Genomic DNA, 12,974 nt, shown 5'->3' on the forward strand with positions numbered 1-12,974 from the left:
GGCTCTGGTATTGACACTCTGATTGGCTCTGGTATTGACACTCTGATTGGCTCTGGTATTGACACTCTGATTGGTTCTGGTATTGACACTGTGACCTTTCTCCCCACTCCAGACATTAATGAGTGCAATGTGAATAATGGTGGCTGTGAGCACACCTGTTCCAACATGGACGGGAGTTACCAATGTCTGTGCAATAAAGGATTCACCAAGCAACCAGACAATCGGCGATGTCGAGGTGAGTCAAGACAACAGGGTTTGCAGGAATAGAGTTCTCCGAGTTTGTGCTGTGGGAGAGAGGAACAGTGTCGTCACTTTGAAACTTAATCCATTCATTGATAATTACAGATGAGGAAATTGGGCAATGAATTCAGGGGGGGAATCACACCTGAAACTGTCCTGAGTTACTATCGTGTAAATTATGTCAATGCCACCAGTAAGACCCGCATTTATTGCCCAACCTTTTTAAAAATAAATTTAGAATATCCAATTCATTTTTTCCAATTGAGGGGCAATTTACTGTGGCCAATCCATCTACCCTGCACATCTTTGGGTTGTGGGGGTGAAACCCACGCAGACACGGGGAGACTGTGCAAACTCCACACGGACAGTGACCTGGGGCCGGGATTGAACCTGGGATCTCGGTGCCGTGAGGCAGCAGAGCTAACCACTAGAACATAGAACATAGAACACTACAGCGCAGTACGGGCCCTTCGGCCCTCGATGTTGCGCCGACCTGTGAAACCATCTGAAGCCTATCTGACCTACACTATTCCATTTTCATCCATATGTCTATCCAGTGACCACTTAAATGCCCTTAAAGTTGCCGAGTCTACTACTATTGCAGGCAGGGCGTTCCACACCCCTACTACTCTCTGAGTAAAGAAACTGCCTCTGACATCTGTCCTATATCTCTCACCCCTCAATTTAAAGCTATGTCCCCTCGTGTTGGTCTTCACCATCCGAGGAAAAAGACTCTCACTGTCCACCCTATCTAACCCTCTGACTATCTTATATGTCTCTATTAAGTCACCTCTCAGCCTTCTCCTCTCTAACGAAAACAACCTCAATTCCCTGAGCCTTTCCTCGTAAGACCTTCCCTCCATACCAGGCAACATCCTAGTAAATCTCCTCTGAACCCTTTCCAAAGCTTCCACATCCTTCCTATAATGTGGTGACCAGAACTGCACGCAGTACTCCAGGTGTGGCCGCACCAGAGTTATGTACAGCTGCAGCATGACCTTGTGGTTCCGAAACTCAATCCCCCTACTGATAAAGGCTAGCACACCATATGCCTTCTTAACAGCCCTATTAACCTGGGTGGCAACTTTCAGGGATTTATGTACCTGGATGCCGAGATATCTCTGTTCATCTACACTACCAAGAATCTTGCCATTAGCCCAGTACTCTGCATTCCTGTTACTCCTTCCAAAGTGAACCACCTCACACTTTTCCGCATTAAACTCCATCTGCCACCTCTCAGCCCAGCTCTGCAGCTTATCTATGTCCCTCTGTATCCTATAACATCCTTCAGCACTATCCACAACTCCACCGACCTTCGTGTCATCTGCAAATTTACTAACCCATCCTTCTACACCCTCTTCCAGGTCATTTATAAAAATGACAAACAGCAGTGGCCCCAAAACAGATCCTTGCGGTACACCACTAGTAACTGAACTCCAGGATGAATATTTGCCATCAACCACCACCCTCTGTCTTCTTTCAGCTAGCCAATTACTGATCCAAACCGCTAAATCACCTTCAATTCCATACTTCCTTATTTTCTGCAATAGCCTACCGTGGGGAACCTTATCAAACGCCTTACTGAAATCCATGTACACCACATCAACAGCTTTACCCTGATCCACCTGTTTGGTCACCTTCTCAAAAAACTCAATAAGGTTTGTGAGACATGACCTACCCTTCACAAAACCGTGTTGAGTATCACTAATCAACTTGTTCTTTTCTAGATGATTATAAACCCTATCTCTTATAACCTTTTCCAACATTTTACCCACAACCGAAGTAAGGCTCACAGGTCTATAATTACCAGGGTTGTCTCTACTCCCCTTCTTGAACAAGGGGACAACATTTGCTATCCTCCAGTCTTCCGGCACTATTCCTGTCGACAAAGACGACATAAAGATCAAGGACAAAGGCTCCGCAATCTCCTCCCTGGCTTCCCAGAGAATCCTAGGATAAATCTCATCTGGCCCAGGGGACTTATCTATTTTGACATTTTCTAAAATTGCTAACACCTCCTCCTTTTGAACCTCAATTCCATCTAGCCTGGTCGACTGAACCTGAGTGTTCTCCTCGACAACATTGTCTTTCTCCAGTGTAAACACTGATGAAAAATATCCATTTAATGCTTCCCCTATCTCCTCTGAGCCACTGCGCCACCGTGTCGCCCTTTTGCCCAACCTTAACTTCGCTGAGACCTTAGTGCTGTTAGAGTTTTCACCACTTACCTGGGTGAGTGCAGCTCCAACAAGTCTGAAGGAGCTCAACACCATCCAGGACAAAGCAGCCCATCCATCACCTTAAACACTCAATCCCTCCACCAGCGACGCACAGTGACAGCCTTGTGTACCATCTACAAGATACACTGCAGGAACTGACCAAGGCTCCTTCAGCAGCACCTTCCAAACCCACGACTACTAGAACAACAAGAGCAGCAGATACCTGGGAACCCCACCACCTGGAGGTTCCCCTCCAAGTCACTCACCACCCTGACTGGGAAATATATCGGCCGTTCCTTCACTGTCGCTGGGTCAACATCCTGGAACTCCCTCCCTAACAGCACAGTGGGTGTGCCTACACCACACGGACTGCAGCGGTTCAAGAAGGCAGCTCACTACCAACTTTCTGAGGACAACTGGGGACGGACAGTACGTTCTGGGCCTGGCCCCTGATTGAATAGGTTAAAAAGGAATAAATTGCTGGAGTTGCAGGACTTGACTGCAGCAGTGATGAAGGGATTGGATCAGGTTTGTTTGTGACCGTGTGAGGAATTTTCTCCTCCTGTCCTCCGCCCTTGTCTTTCTTGCTGGTGGGCGTGGCAGGTTTGTGAGGTGTACGATAAACATTGGAGAGGTTCCTTGTCACGAGGGTTAATTGTCTTTGGGATATGGGATAACGAGACATTCCGACGGATGATCAGAGTCCCGGGGGGGGGATTTCCTGGCCCCCTCCGCGGGTGTTTGCTGGTGGTGGAAGGGGTTGGCTACTGGCTGGCGGGATTTTAAACTCTCGCTGATGTCTGAGGCGATTTGTGCGGTTTGCCCGTTGCAAAGCTGGACCACACGCCGCAGCGGGGTGGGCGTGGGGGGGGGGCTGCCATTGGCGGGAACAGGAGATCCAGCTGGCAGAAAGTCTGGAAAATCGGGATAAATGTCTAGCGCAGGGGTGGGCAAACTTTTCCGTGCAAGGGCCACATTCAGAAATTCACAATTTTAAAGGGCCGCATAGTATATTAAGTAAAATATTTACTTCACCCGGTTATGATTCTGGGCGCCTCATATAGAACATAGAACAGTACAGCACAGAACAGGCCCTTCAGCCCTCGACGTTGTGCCGAGCAATGATCACCCTACTCAAGTCAACGTATCCACCCTATACCAGTAAGTAACCCAACAGCCCCCCCCCCCCCCCCCCCCCCCCCATTAACCTTAAAAAAATAATTTAAAAAAAAAAAACATTTTTTTTTTTAATGACTTGGTGGGCCGCATAAAGACCTTTGGCAGGCCGCATGCGGCTCGCGGGCCGTAGTTTGCCCACCCCTGGTCTAGCGTATTCTAAACATCATTATTTCTTCTAGTTCTCAGGTTCGCGGGTTTTAATTAATTAGATTGTTTCAATTGATAAATTGTCAAATTAATTTGAATTGCAGACAACAATGAGTGTGAGCTGGAACCTGGGATTTGTGGATTTGCGCAGTGTGAAAACTCATTGGGTTCGTACCAATGTACCTGTGACCCTGGATACAGATATCAGTCTTCAACAAAGACTTGTGAAGGTGAATATTCTCAAACTCTGCACTGGGGACAGAGAACCAGAATCTAACCATGCTTGCAGCCGGCTAACCCTTAATGCGATCAATCTCCGCAATTCCTCCATTGTAGAAAATAGAGAGTCGGGAGAATTCAACAACACCAACCTGCATTTATATAGCATCTTTAACATAGTAAAAGGAATCGGGAGTTTCATTGTAGCAATTATCAAATCAAAATCCACAGCGAACCACATGAGATATTAGGACAGGTGGCAAAAAAAGGGCAGGTATGAAGGAGCGTCTCAAAGGATTAAACAATAATCTGAGAGATTTGGGGATGGAATTTCCGGGTTTGGGGATGAGACAGCCAAAGGACACGGCCGGCCGCCTGGGCGAAGCGATTAAAATCGGAAATGTTCGCGAGGTCGGAATTCAGGGATGGAGAGTATCCTTGGGATGATTTCTACATAAGGGGCGGGATTCTCAGTCAGCCGACGCTGGAATCAGGAAACGGATTGGGCGGAGAATTGATTCCGACGATGAAATTGCGGCGGGCGCCGATTTCACGGCAAGTTGGAATTCTCCGTCGCCTCGACAGATACCTTCCGGAACACGGACAGTAAATGCCGTTTGGCATATCATTAGCGGGCCTGACCTGGGCCACCGCGATACTCCGCCCCCAATGCGCTGAATTCCCGACGGCGTGGTTCACTTGTGCTTTAAACAAATTGTGAAACCTGAATGAGAGCTGCTGAGGGAGAGAGAGAGACGGGGTACCGGAAGGGTCCGACATCACCACAGTGTGCTGACAGTAGTGCCGCTGGCCGGAGGGGGGGTGGGGGGGGGGGGGGGGGGGGGGGGGGGGGGGGGGAGCGGGGGTCGGCCAGGAGGTGGGCTGTGGGGTTGGGGTGGACATGCAGGAACACCACTGCTGCAGCCGGGAAGGCAGCCATGCAGCTGCGCACGCTGCTGACAGCCCGACCCATCAGCTGTACGGGCGCGCTCCAGCACAACCAGTGGGCTGGGACGGTGTGCGTGGGCTGGGACGGTGCGCGTGGGCTGGGGCGGTGCGCGTGGGCTGGGGCGGTGCGTGTGGGCTGGGGCGGTGCGTGTGGGCTGGGGCGGTGCGTGTGGGCTGGGGCGGTGCGTGTGGGCTGGGGCGGTGCGTGTGGGCTGGGGCGGTGCGTGTGGGCTGGGGCGGTGCGTGTGGGCTGGGGCGGTGCGCGTGGGCTGGGGCGGTGCGTGTGGGCTGGGGGTGTGTGTGGGCTGGGGCGGTGCGTGTGGGCTGGGGCGGTGCGTGTGGGCTGGGGCAGTGCGTGTGGGCTGGGGCGGTGCGTGTGGGCTGGGGCGGTGCGTGTGGGCTGGGGCGGTGCGTGTGGGCTGGGGCGGTGCGTGTGGGCGGGGGCGGTGCGTGTGGGCGGGGTGTGTGTGGGCTGGGGCGGTGCGTGTGGGCTGGGGCGGTGCGTGTGGGCTGGGGGCAGTGCGTGTGGGCTGGGGGCGGTGCGTGTGGGCTGGGGCGGTGCGTGTGGGCTGGGGCGGTGCGTGTGGGCTGGGGCGGTGCGTGTGGCGGGGGCGGTGCGTGTGGGCTGGGGCGTGCGTGTGGGCTGGGGCGGTGCGTGTGGGCTGGGGCGGTGCGTGTGGGCTGGGGCGGTGCGGGTGGGCTGGGGGCGGTGCGGGTGGGCTTGGGCGGTGCGTGTGGGCTGGGGCGGTGCGTGTGGGCTGGGGCGGTGCGTGTGGGCTTGGGCGGTGCGTGTGGGCGGGGGCGGTGCGTGTGGGCGGGGGGCGGTGGCGTGTGGGCTGGGGCGGTGCGTGTGGGCTGGGGCGGTGCGTGTGGGCTGGGGCGGTGCGTGTGGGCTGGGGCGGTTGCGTGTGGGCTGGGGCGGTGCGTGTGGGCTGGGGATTGTGTGTGTGGGCTGGGGCGGTGCGTTGTGGGCTGGGGTGTGGTGTGTGGCTGGGGCGGGTGCGTGTGGGCTGGGGCGGTGCGTGTGGGCTGGGGGCGGTGCGTGTGGGCTGGGGCGGTGCGTGTGGGCTGGGGCGGGTGCGTGTGGGCTGGGGCGGTGCGTGTGGGCTGGGGCGGTGCGTGTGGGCTGGGGGTGTGTGTGGGCTGGGGCGGTGCGTGTGGGCTGGGGCCGTGCGTGTGGGCTGGGGCCGTGCGTGTGGGCTGGGGGTGTGTGTGGGCTGGGGCGGTGAGTGTGGGCTGGGGCGGTGCGTGTGGGCTGGGGCGGTGCGTGTGGGGCTGGGGTGGTGCGTGTGGGCTGGGGCGGTGCGTGTGGGCTGGGGCGGTGTGTGTGGGCTGGGGGCGGTGCGTGTGGGCTGGGGGGGTGTGTGTGGGGCTTGGGGCGGTGCGTGTGGGCTGGGGCGGTGCGTGTGGGCTGGGGCGGTGCGTTGTGGGCTGGGGGTGTGTGGTGGGCTGGGGCGATGCGTGTGGGCGGGGGTGTGTGTGGGCTGGGGCGGTGCGTGTGGGCTGGGCGGTGTGTGGGGCTGGGGCGGTGCGTGTGGGCTGGGGGCGGTGCGTGTGGGCTGGGGCGGTGCGTGTGGGCTGGGGCGGTGCGTGTGGGCTGGGTGTGTGTGGGCTGGGGGTGTGTGTGGGCTGGGGCGTGCGTGTGGGCTGGGCGGTGCGTGTGGGCTGGGGCCGTGCGTGTGGGCTGGGGCGGTGCGTGTGGGCTGGGGCGGTGCGTGTGGGCTGGGGCGGTGCGTGTGGGCTGGGGCGGTGCGTGTGGGCTGGGGGTGTGTGTGTGGGCTGGGACGATGCGTGTGGGCTGGGGGTGTGTGTGGGCTGGGGCGGTGCGTGGGGCTGGGGCGGTGCGTGTGGGCTGGGGCCGTGCGTGTGGGCTGGGGCCGTGCGTGTGGGCTGGGGTGTGTGTGGGCTGGGGCGGTGCGTGTGGGCTGGGGCGGTGCGTGTGGGCTGGGGCGGTGCGTGTGGGCTGTGTGGGCTGGGGTGTGTGGGCTGGGGCGGTGCGTGTGGGCTGGGGCGGTGGGCGGTGCGAGTGGGCGGGGGGTGTGTGTGGGCTGGGGCGGTGCATGTGGGCTGGGGCGGTGCGTGTGGGCTGGGGCGGTGGGCGGTGCGAGTGGGCTGGGGGTGTGTGTGGGCTGGGGCGGTGCATGTGGGCTGGGATTGTGTGTGTGGGCTGGGGCGGTGCGCGTGGGCTGGGGCGGTGCGCGTGGGCTGGGGCGGTGCGTGTGGGCTGGGACGGTGCGTGTGGGCTGGGGGTGTGTGTGGGCTGGGACGATGCGTGTGGGCTGGGGGTGTGTGTGGGCTGGGGCGGTGCGTGTGGGCTGGGGCGGTGTGTGTGGGCTGGGGCGGTGCGTGTGGGCTGGGGCGGTGCGTGTGGGCTGGGGCGGTGCGTGTGGGCTGGGGCGGTGCGTGTGGGCTGGGGCGGTGCGTGTGGGCTGGGGCGGTGCGTGTGGGCTGGGACGGTGCGTGTGGGCTGGGGCGGTGCGTGTGGGCTGGGGCGGTGCGTGTGGGCTGGGGGTGTGTGTGGGCTGGGACGATGCGTGTGGGCTGGGGGTGTGTGTGGCTGGGGCGGTGCGTGTGGGCTGGGGCGGTGCGTGTGGCTGGGGGTGTGTTTGGGCTGGGGGTGTGTGTGGGCTGGGGCGGTGCGTGTGGGCTGGGGCGGTGCGTGGGGCTGGGGCCGTGCGTGTGGGCTGGGGGTGTGTGTGGGCTGGGGGGGTGCTTGTGGGCTGGGGCGGTGCGTGTGTGGGCTGGGGCGGTGGGCGGTGCGAGTGGGCGGGGGCGGTGTGTGTGGGCTGGGGCGGTGCGTGTGGGCTGGGACGGTGCGTGTGGGCTGGGGCGGTGCGTGTGGGCTGGGGCGGTGCGTGTGGGCTGGGGCGGTGCGTTGTGGGCTGGACGGTGCGTGTGGGCTGGGGCGTGCATGTGGGCTGGGTGGTGCGGGTGGGCTGGGGGTTGTGTGGGTGGGACGATGCGTGTGGGCTGGGGGTGTGTGTGGGCTGGGGCGGGTGCGGGTGGCTGGGTGTGTGTGGGCTGGGACGATGCGTGTGGGCTGGGGGTGTGTGGGCTGGGGCGGTGCGTGTGGGCTGGGGCGTGTGCGTGTGGGCTGGGGGTGTGTGGGCTGGGGGTGTGTGTGGGCTGGGGCGGTGCGTGTGGGCTGGGGCGGTGCGTGTGGGCTGGGGCGGTGCGTGTGTGGGCTGGGGCGGTGTGTGTGTGGGCTGGGGCGGTGGTGTGTGGGCTGGGGCGGTGCGTGTGGGCTGGGGCGGTGCATGTGGGCTGGGATTGTGTGTGTGGGCTGGGGCGGTGCGCGTGGGCTGGGGCGGTGGGCGGTGCGTGTGGGCGGGGCGGTGTGTGTGGGCTGGGGCGGTGTGTGTGGGCTGGGGCGGTGCGTGTGGGCTGGGGCGGTGCGTGTGGGCTGGGCGGTGCGTGTGGGCTGGGGGTGTGTGTGGCTGGGGCGGGCGTGTGGCTGGGTGCGTGTGGGCTGGGGCGTGGTGTGGGCTGGGGGTGTGTTTGGGCTGGGGCGGTGCGTGTGGGCTGGGGCGGTGCGTGTGGGCTGGGGCGTGCGTGTGGGCTGGGGCGGTGCGTGTGGGCTGGGGGGGTGCGTGTGGGCTGGGGCGGTGCGTGTGGGCTGGGGCGGTGCGTGTGGGCTGGGGCGGTGCGTGTGGGCTGGGGGTGTGTTTGGGCTGGGGCGGTGCGTGTGGGCTGGGGGTGTGTGTGGGCTGGGGCGGTGCGTGTGGGCTGGGGCGGTGCGTGTGGGCTGGGGCGGTGCGTGGGCTGGGGCGGTGCGTGTGGGCTGGGGCGGTGCGTGGGCTGGGGGTGTGTTTGGGCTGGGGCGGTGCGTGTGGGCTGGGGGTGTGGTGGTGGGGCGGTGCTGTGGGCTGGGGCGTGCGTGTGGGCTGGGGCGGTGCGTGTGGGCTGGGGGGTGCGTGTGGGCTGGGGCGGTGCGTGTGGGCTGGGGCGGTGCTGTGGGCTGGGGGGGGTGCGTGTGGGCTGGGGCGGTGCGTGTGGGCTGGGGCGGTGCGTGTGGCTGGGGCGGTGCGTGTGGGCTGGGGCGGTGCGTCCGCTGGGCTGGGGGCGTTGCGTGTGGCTGGGGTGGTGCGTTTGGGCTGGTGCGGTGCCGTGTGGGCTGGTGCGGTGCGTGTGTGCTGGGTCGGTGCGTGTGGGGCTGGGGCCGGTTCGTGTGGGCTGGGCGGTGCTTGTGGGCTGGGGCGGTGTGCTTGTGGCTGGGGCTGTGCGGTGGGCTGGGCGGTGCGTGTGGGCTTGGGTGGGTGCGGGTGGCTGGTGCGGTGCGTGTGGTCTGGGCGTGCGTTTGGGCTGTGCGGTGCGTGTCGGCTGGGCGGTGAGTGTGGGCTGGGCGGTCGTGTGGCTGGGTGCGGTGCGTGTAGGCTGGGGGCGTGCGTGTGGGCTGGGGTGGCGTGTGGGCTGGGTTGTGCGTGTGGGCTGGGGCGTGCTTGTGGGCTGGGGCGGTGCGTTGGGATGGGCGGTGCGTTTGGGGCTGGGGCCGGTGCGTGGGGGCCTGGGTGGTGCGTGTGGGCTGGGGCGGTGCGTGTGGGCTGGGGGTGCGTGTGGGCTGGGGCGGTGCGTGTGGGCTGGGGCGGTGCGTGTGGGGAGTGTAGTGTATGTGTGGCTGCAGCTTTTTGCTGTTGTACAAGTTCACGAATCGTGTCCCGGTGTCAACACTTAGTCTCAGGAACGGAGAATCCTGGCCAACGATGTTTAGAGAAATATTAAGGGAGATAAATATATCAGTCAGTGAATATCCATCCATTAAACATCGCTGTGAGCTTCTCAGCTGTTTCAGGGTTACCGAGTTGTGGAAATTGCCCTCAAATAGAGGGGATAGCAAAATGTATTTGTTTTGCCAGATTTCAGTCAGAGGATTTAATTGAGGGGGAGGGGTTTGAATCTCTACAAGGTTTGTGTTGGTTAATGCCCTTGAACATAGAACATGACAGCACAGTACAGGCCCTTCGGCCCTCGATGTTGCGCCGTCCCTGTGAAACCCCTCTAAAGCCCATCTACACTATTCCCTTATCATCCATATGCCTATCCAATGACCATTTAAATGCCCTTAGTGTTGGCGAGTCGACTACTGTTGCAGGCAGGGCATTCCACACCCCTACTACTCTCTGAGTAAAGAAACTGCCTCTGATATCTGTCCTATATCTATCTCCCCTCAATTTAAAGCTATGTCCCCTCGTGCTGGACATCACCATCCGAGGAAAAAGGCTCTCACTGTCCACGCTATATAATCCTCTGATCATCTTGTATGCCTCAATTAAGTCACCTCTTAACCTTCTTCTCTCTAACAAAAACAACCTCAAGTCCCTCAGCCTTTCCTCATAAGACCTTCCCTCCATACCTGGCAACATCCTGGTAAATCTCCTCTGCACCCTTTCCAATGCTTCCACATCCTTCCAATAATGCGGCGACCAGAATTGCACGCAATACTCCAAATGCGGCTGCACCAGAGTTTTGTACAACTGCAACATGACCTCATGGCTCCGAAACTCAATTCCACTACCAATAAAAGCTAACACACCGTACACCTTCTTAACAACCCTCTCAACCTGGGTGGCAACTTTCAGGGATCAATGTACATGGACACCGAGATCTCTCTGCTCATCCACACTACCAAGAATCTTACCATTAGCCCAGTACTCTGTCTTCCTGTTACTCCTTCCAAAATGAATCACCTCACACTTTTATGCATTAAACTCCATTTGCCACCTCTCAGCCCAGCTCTGCAGCGTACCTATGTCCCTCTGTAACTTGTAACATCCGTCCGCACTGTCCACAACTCCACCGACTTTAGTGTCATCTGCAAATTTACTCACCCATCCTTCTACGCCCTCCTCCAGGTCATTTATAAAAATTACAAACAGCCGTGGCCCCCAAACAGATCCTTGTGGTACACCACTAGTAACTGGACTCCAGTCTGAACATTTCCCATCAACCACCACCCTTGTCTTCTTCCAGCTAGCCAATTTCTGATCCAAACTGCTAAATCACCCTGAATCCCATGCCTCCGTATTTTCTGCAATAGCCTACCGTGGGGAACCTTATCAAACGCTTTACTGAAATCCATATACACCACATCAACTGCTTTACCCTCGTCCACCTGTTTGGTCACCTTCTCAAAGAACTCAATAAGGTTTGTGAGGCACGACCTACCCTTCACAAAACCGTGTTGACTATCTCTAATTAAATTATTCCTTTCCAGATGATTATACATCCTATCTCTTATAAACCTTTCCAAGACTTTGCCCACAACAGAAGTAAGGCTCACTGGTCTATAGTTACCGGCGTTGTCTCTACTCCCCTTCTTGAACAAGGGGACAACATCTGCTATCCTCCAGTCTTCTGGCACTCTTCCTGTAGACAAAGATGACTTGAAGATCAAAGCCAAAGGCTCAGCAATCTCCTCCCTAGCTTCCCAGAGAATCCTAGGATAAATCCCTTCTGGCCCAGGGGACCTATCTATTTTCACACTTTCCAGAATCGCTAACACCTCCTCCTTATGAACCTCAATACCTTCTAGTCTAGTAGCCTGTATCTCAGTATTCTCCTCGACAACATTGTCTTTTTCCTGTGTGAATACTGACGAAAAATACTCATTTAGCTCCTCTCCTATCTCCTCGGACTCCACGCACAACTTCCCATTACTGTCCTTGACTGGCCCTACTCTTACCCTAGTCATTCTTTTATTCCGGACATATCTATAGAAAGCTTTAGGGTTATCCTTGATCCTACCTGCCAAAGACTTCTCATGTCCTCTCCTGGCTCTTCTTAGCTCTCTCTTTAGGTCCTTCCTAGCTAACTTGTAACTCTCGAGCGCCCGAACTGAACCATCACGTCTCATCTTTACATAAGCCCCCTTCTTCCTCTTGACAAGTCTTTCAACTACTTTAGTAAACCTAATTAGGTTCCTATTATTGAACACAAGCTGCAAAACGTAGGAACAGACTGAGGCCATTCAGCCCCTTGAGCCTGCCCCGCTGTTCAGTTACAGCATTGCTGGTTTGTGCCTCAACTTCATCTTTCAACCGTTGACCCCCATATCTTGCTGCTCGCAGACACGGGGAATCTATCTCAGTCCCACCAACATGTTAACTTGGAAATTTACACCACTTTGTCAGAAATACCATGTTGAGGTCACAGTGCACAGTGCTGTGTAACACCAGCACCATTAAATATATCGAACAGCTGAAAACTACACATCCATGAGGCAATATGGGCCATTGTATCTGACCACAGTCAGCGCCAGCTCTCCAGTGTCCATTCCTAAATCAGCATCAAACCAGGTAACAAACCTGATCCAATCAAGAGCTGTACACTGAGCCAATCCACCAATGAACAGATTGATGGGAGAGCTCTGGACTGGTTGGAGTCATGCCAAGCACAAGGGTGGATTGTAGGTGAAAGCCAATCACCTTGAACTGGGACATCACTGGGAGAACCCTTCAGGTCAGTGCCCCTCCCAGTACAATTCTGAGGGAGTGCTGCACCGTCAGAGGGTCAGTACTGAGGGAGTGCTGCACCGTCAGAGGGTCAGTACTGAGGGAGTGCCGTACTGTCAGAGGGTCAGTACTGAAGGAGTGCTGCACTGTCAGAGGGTCAGTACTGAGGGAGTGCCGCACTGTCAGAGGGTCAGTACTGAGGGAGTGCCGCACTGTCAGAGGGTCAGTACTGAGGGAGTGCCGCACTGTCAGAGGGTCAGTACTGAGGGAGTGCTGCACTGTCAGAGAGTCAGTACTGAGGGAGTGCTGCACTGTCAGAGGGTCAGTACTGAGGGAGTGCCGCACTGTCAGAGGGTCAGTACTGAGGGAGCACCGCACTGTCAGTGGGTCAGTACTGAGGGAGTGCCGCACTGTCAGAGAGTCAGTACTGAGGGAGTGCTGCACTGTCAGAGGGTCAGTACTGAGGGAGTGCCGCACTGTCAGAGGGTCAGTACTGAGGGAGTGCCGCACTGTCAGAGAGTCAGTACTGAGGGAGTGCTGCACTGTCAGAGGGTCAGTACTGAGGGAGTGCCGC

At 58.3% G+C, this 12,974-nt stretch overlaps 1 protein-coding gene across 1 annotated transcript in view; it reads left to right on the forward strand.

Moving 5' to 3' along the window:
• The window catches only part of LOC119977246 (vitamin K-dependent protein S-like), a 37,147-nt gene that overhangs the window by 18,600 nt on the left and 5,573 nt on the right, over window positions 1–12,974 (forward strand). The window contains exons 6-7 of the mRNA XM_038817957.1: window positions 113–235; window positions 3,890–4,038. Of these exons, the coding sequence (XP_038673885.1) occupies window positions 113–235; window positions 3,890–4,038 (272 nt within the window). The remainder of the gene's footprint in view (window positions 1–112; window positions 236–3,889; window positions 4,039–12,974) is intronic.

This window comes from Scyliorhinus canicula, chromosome 14 (genome assembly GCF_902713615.1).
Source record: "Scyliorhinus canicula chromosome 14, sScyCan1.1, whole genome shotgun sequence".
Lineage (NCBI taxonomy): Eukaryota > Metazoa > Chordata > Chondrichthyes > Carcharhiniformes > Scyliorhinidae > Scyliorhinus > Scyliorhinus canicula.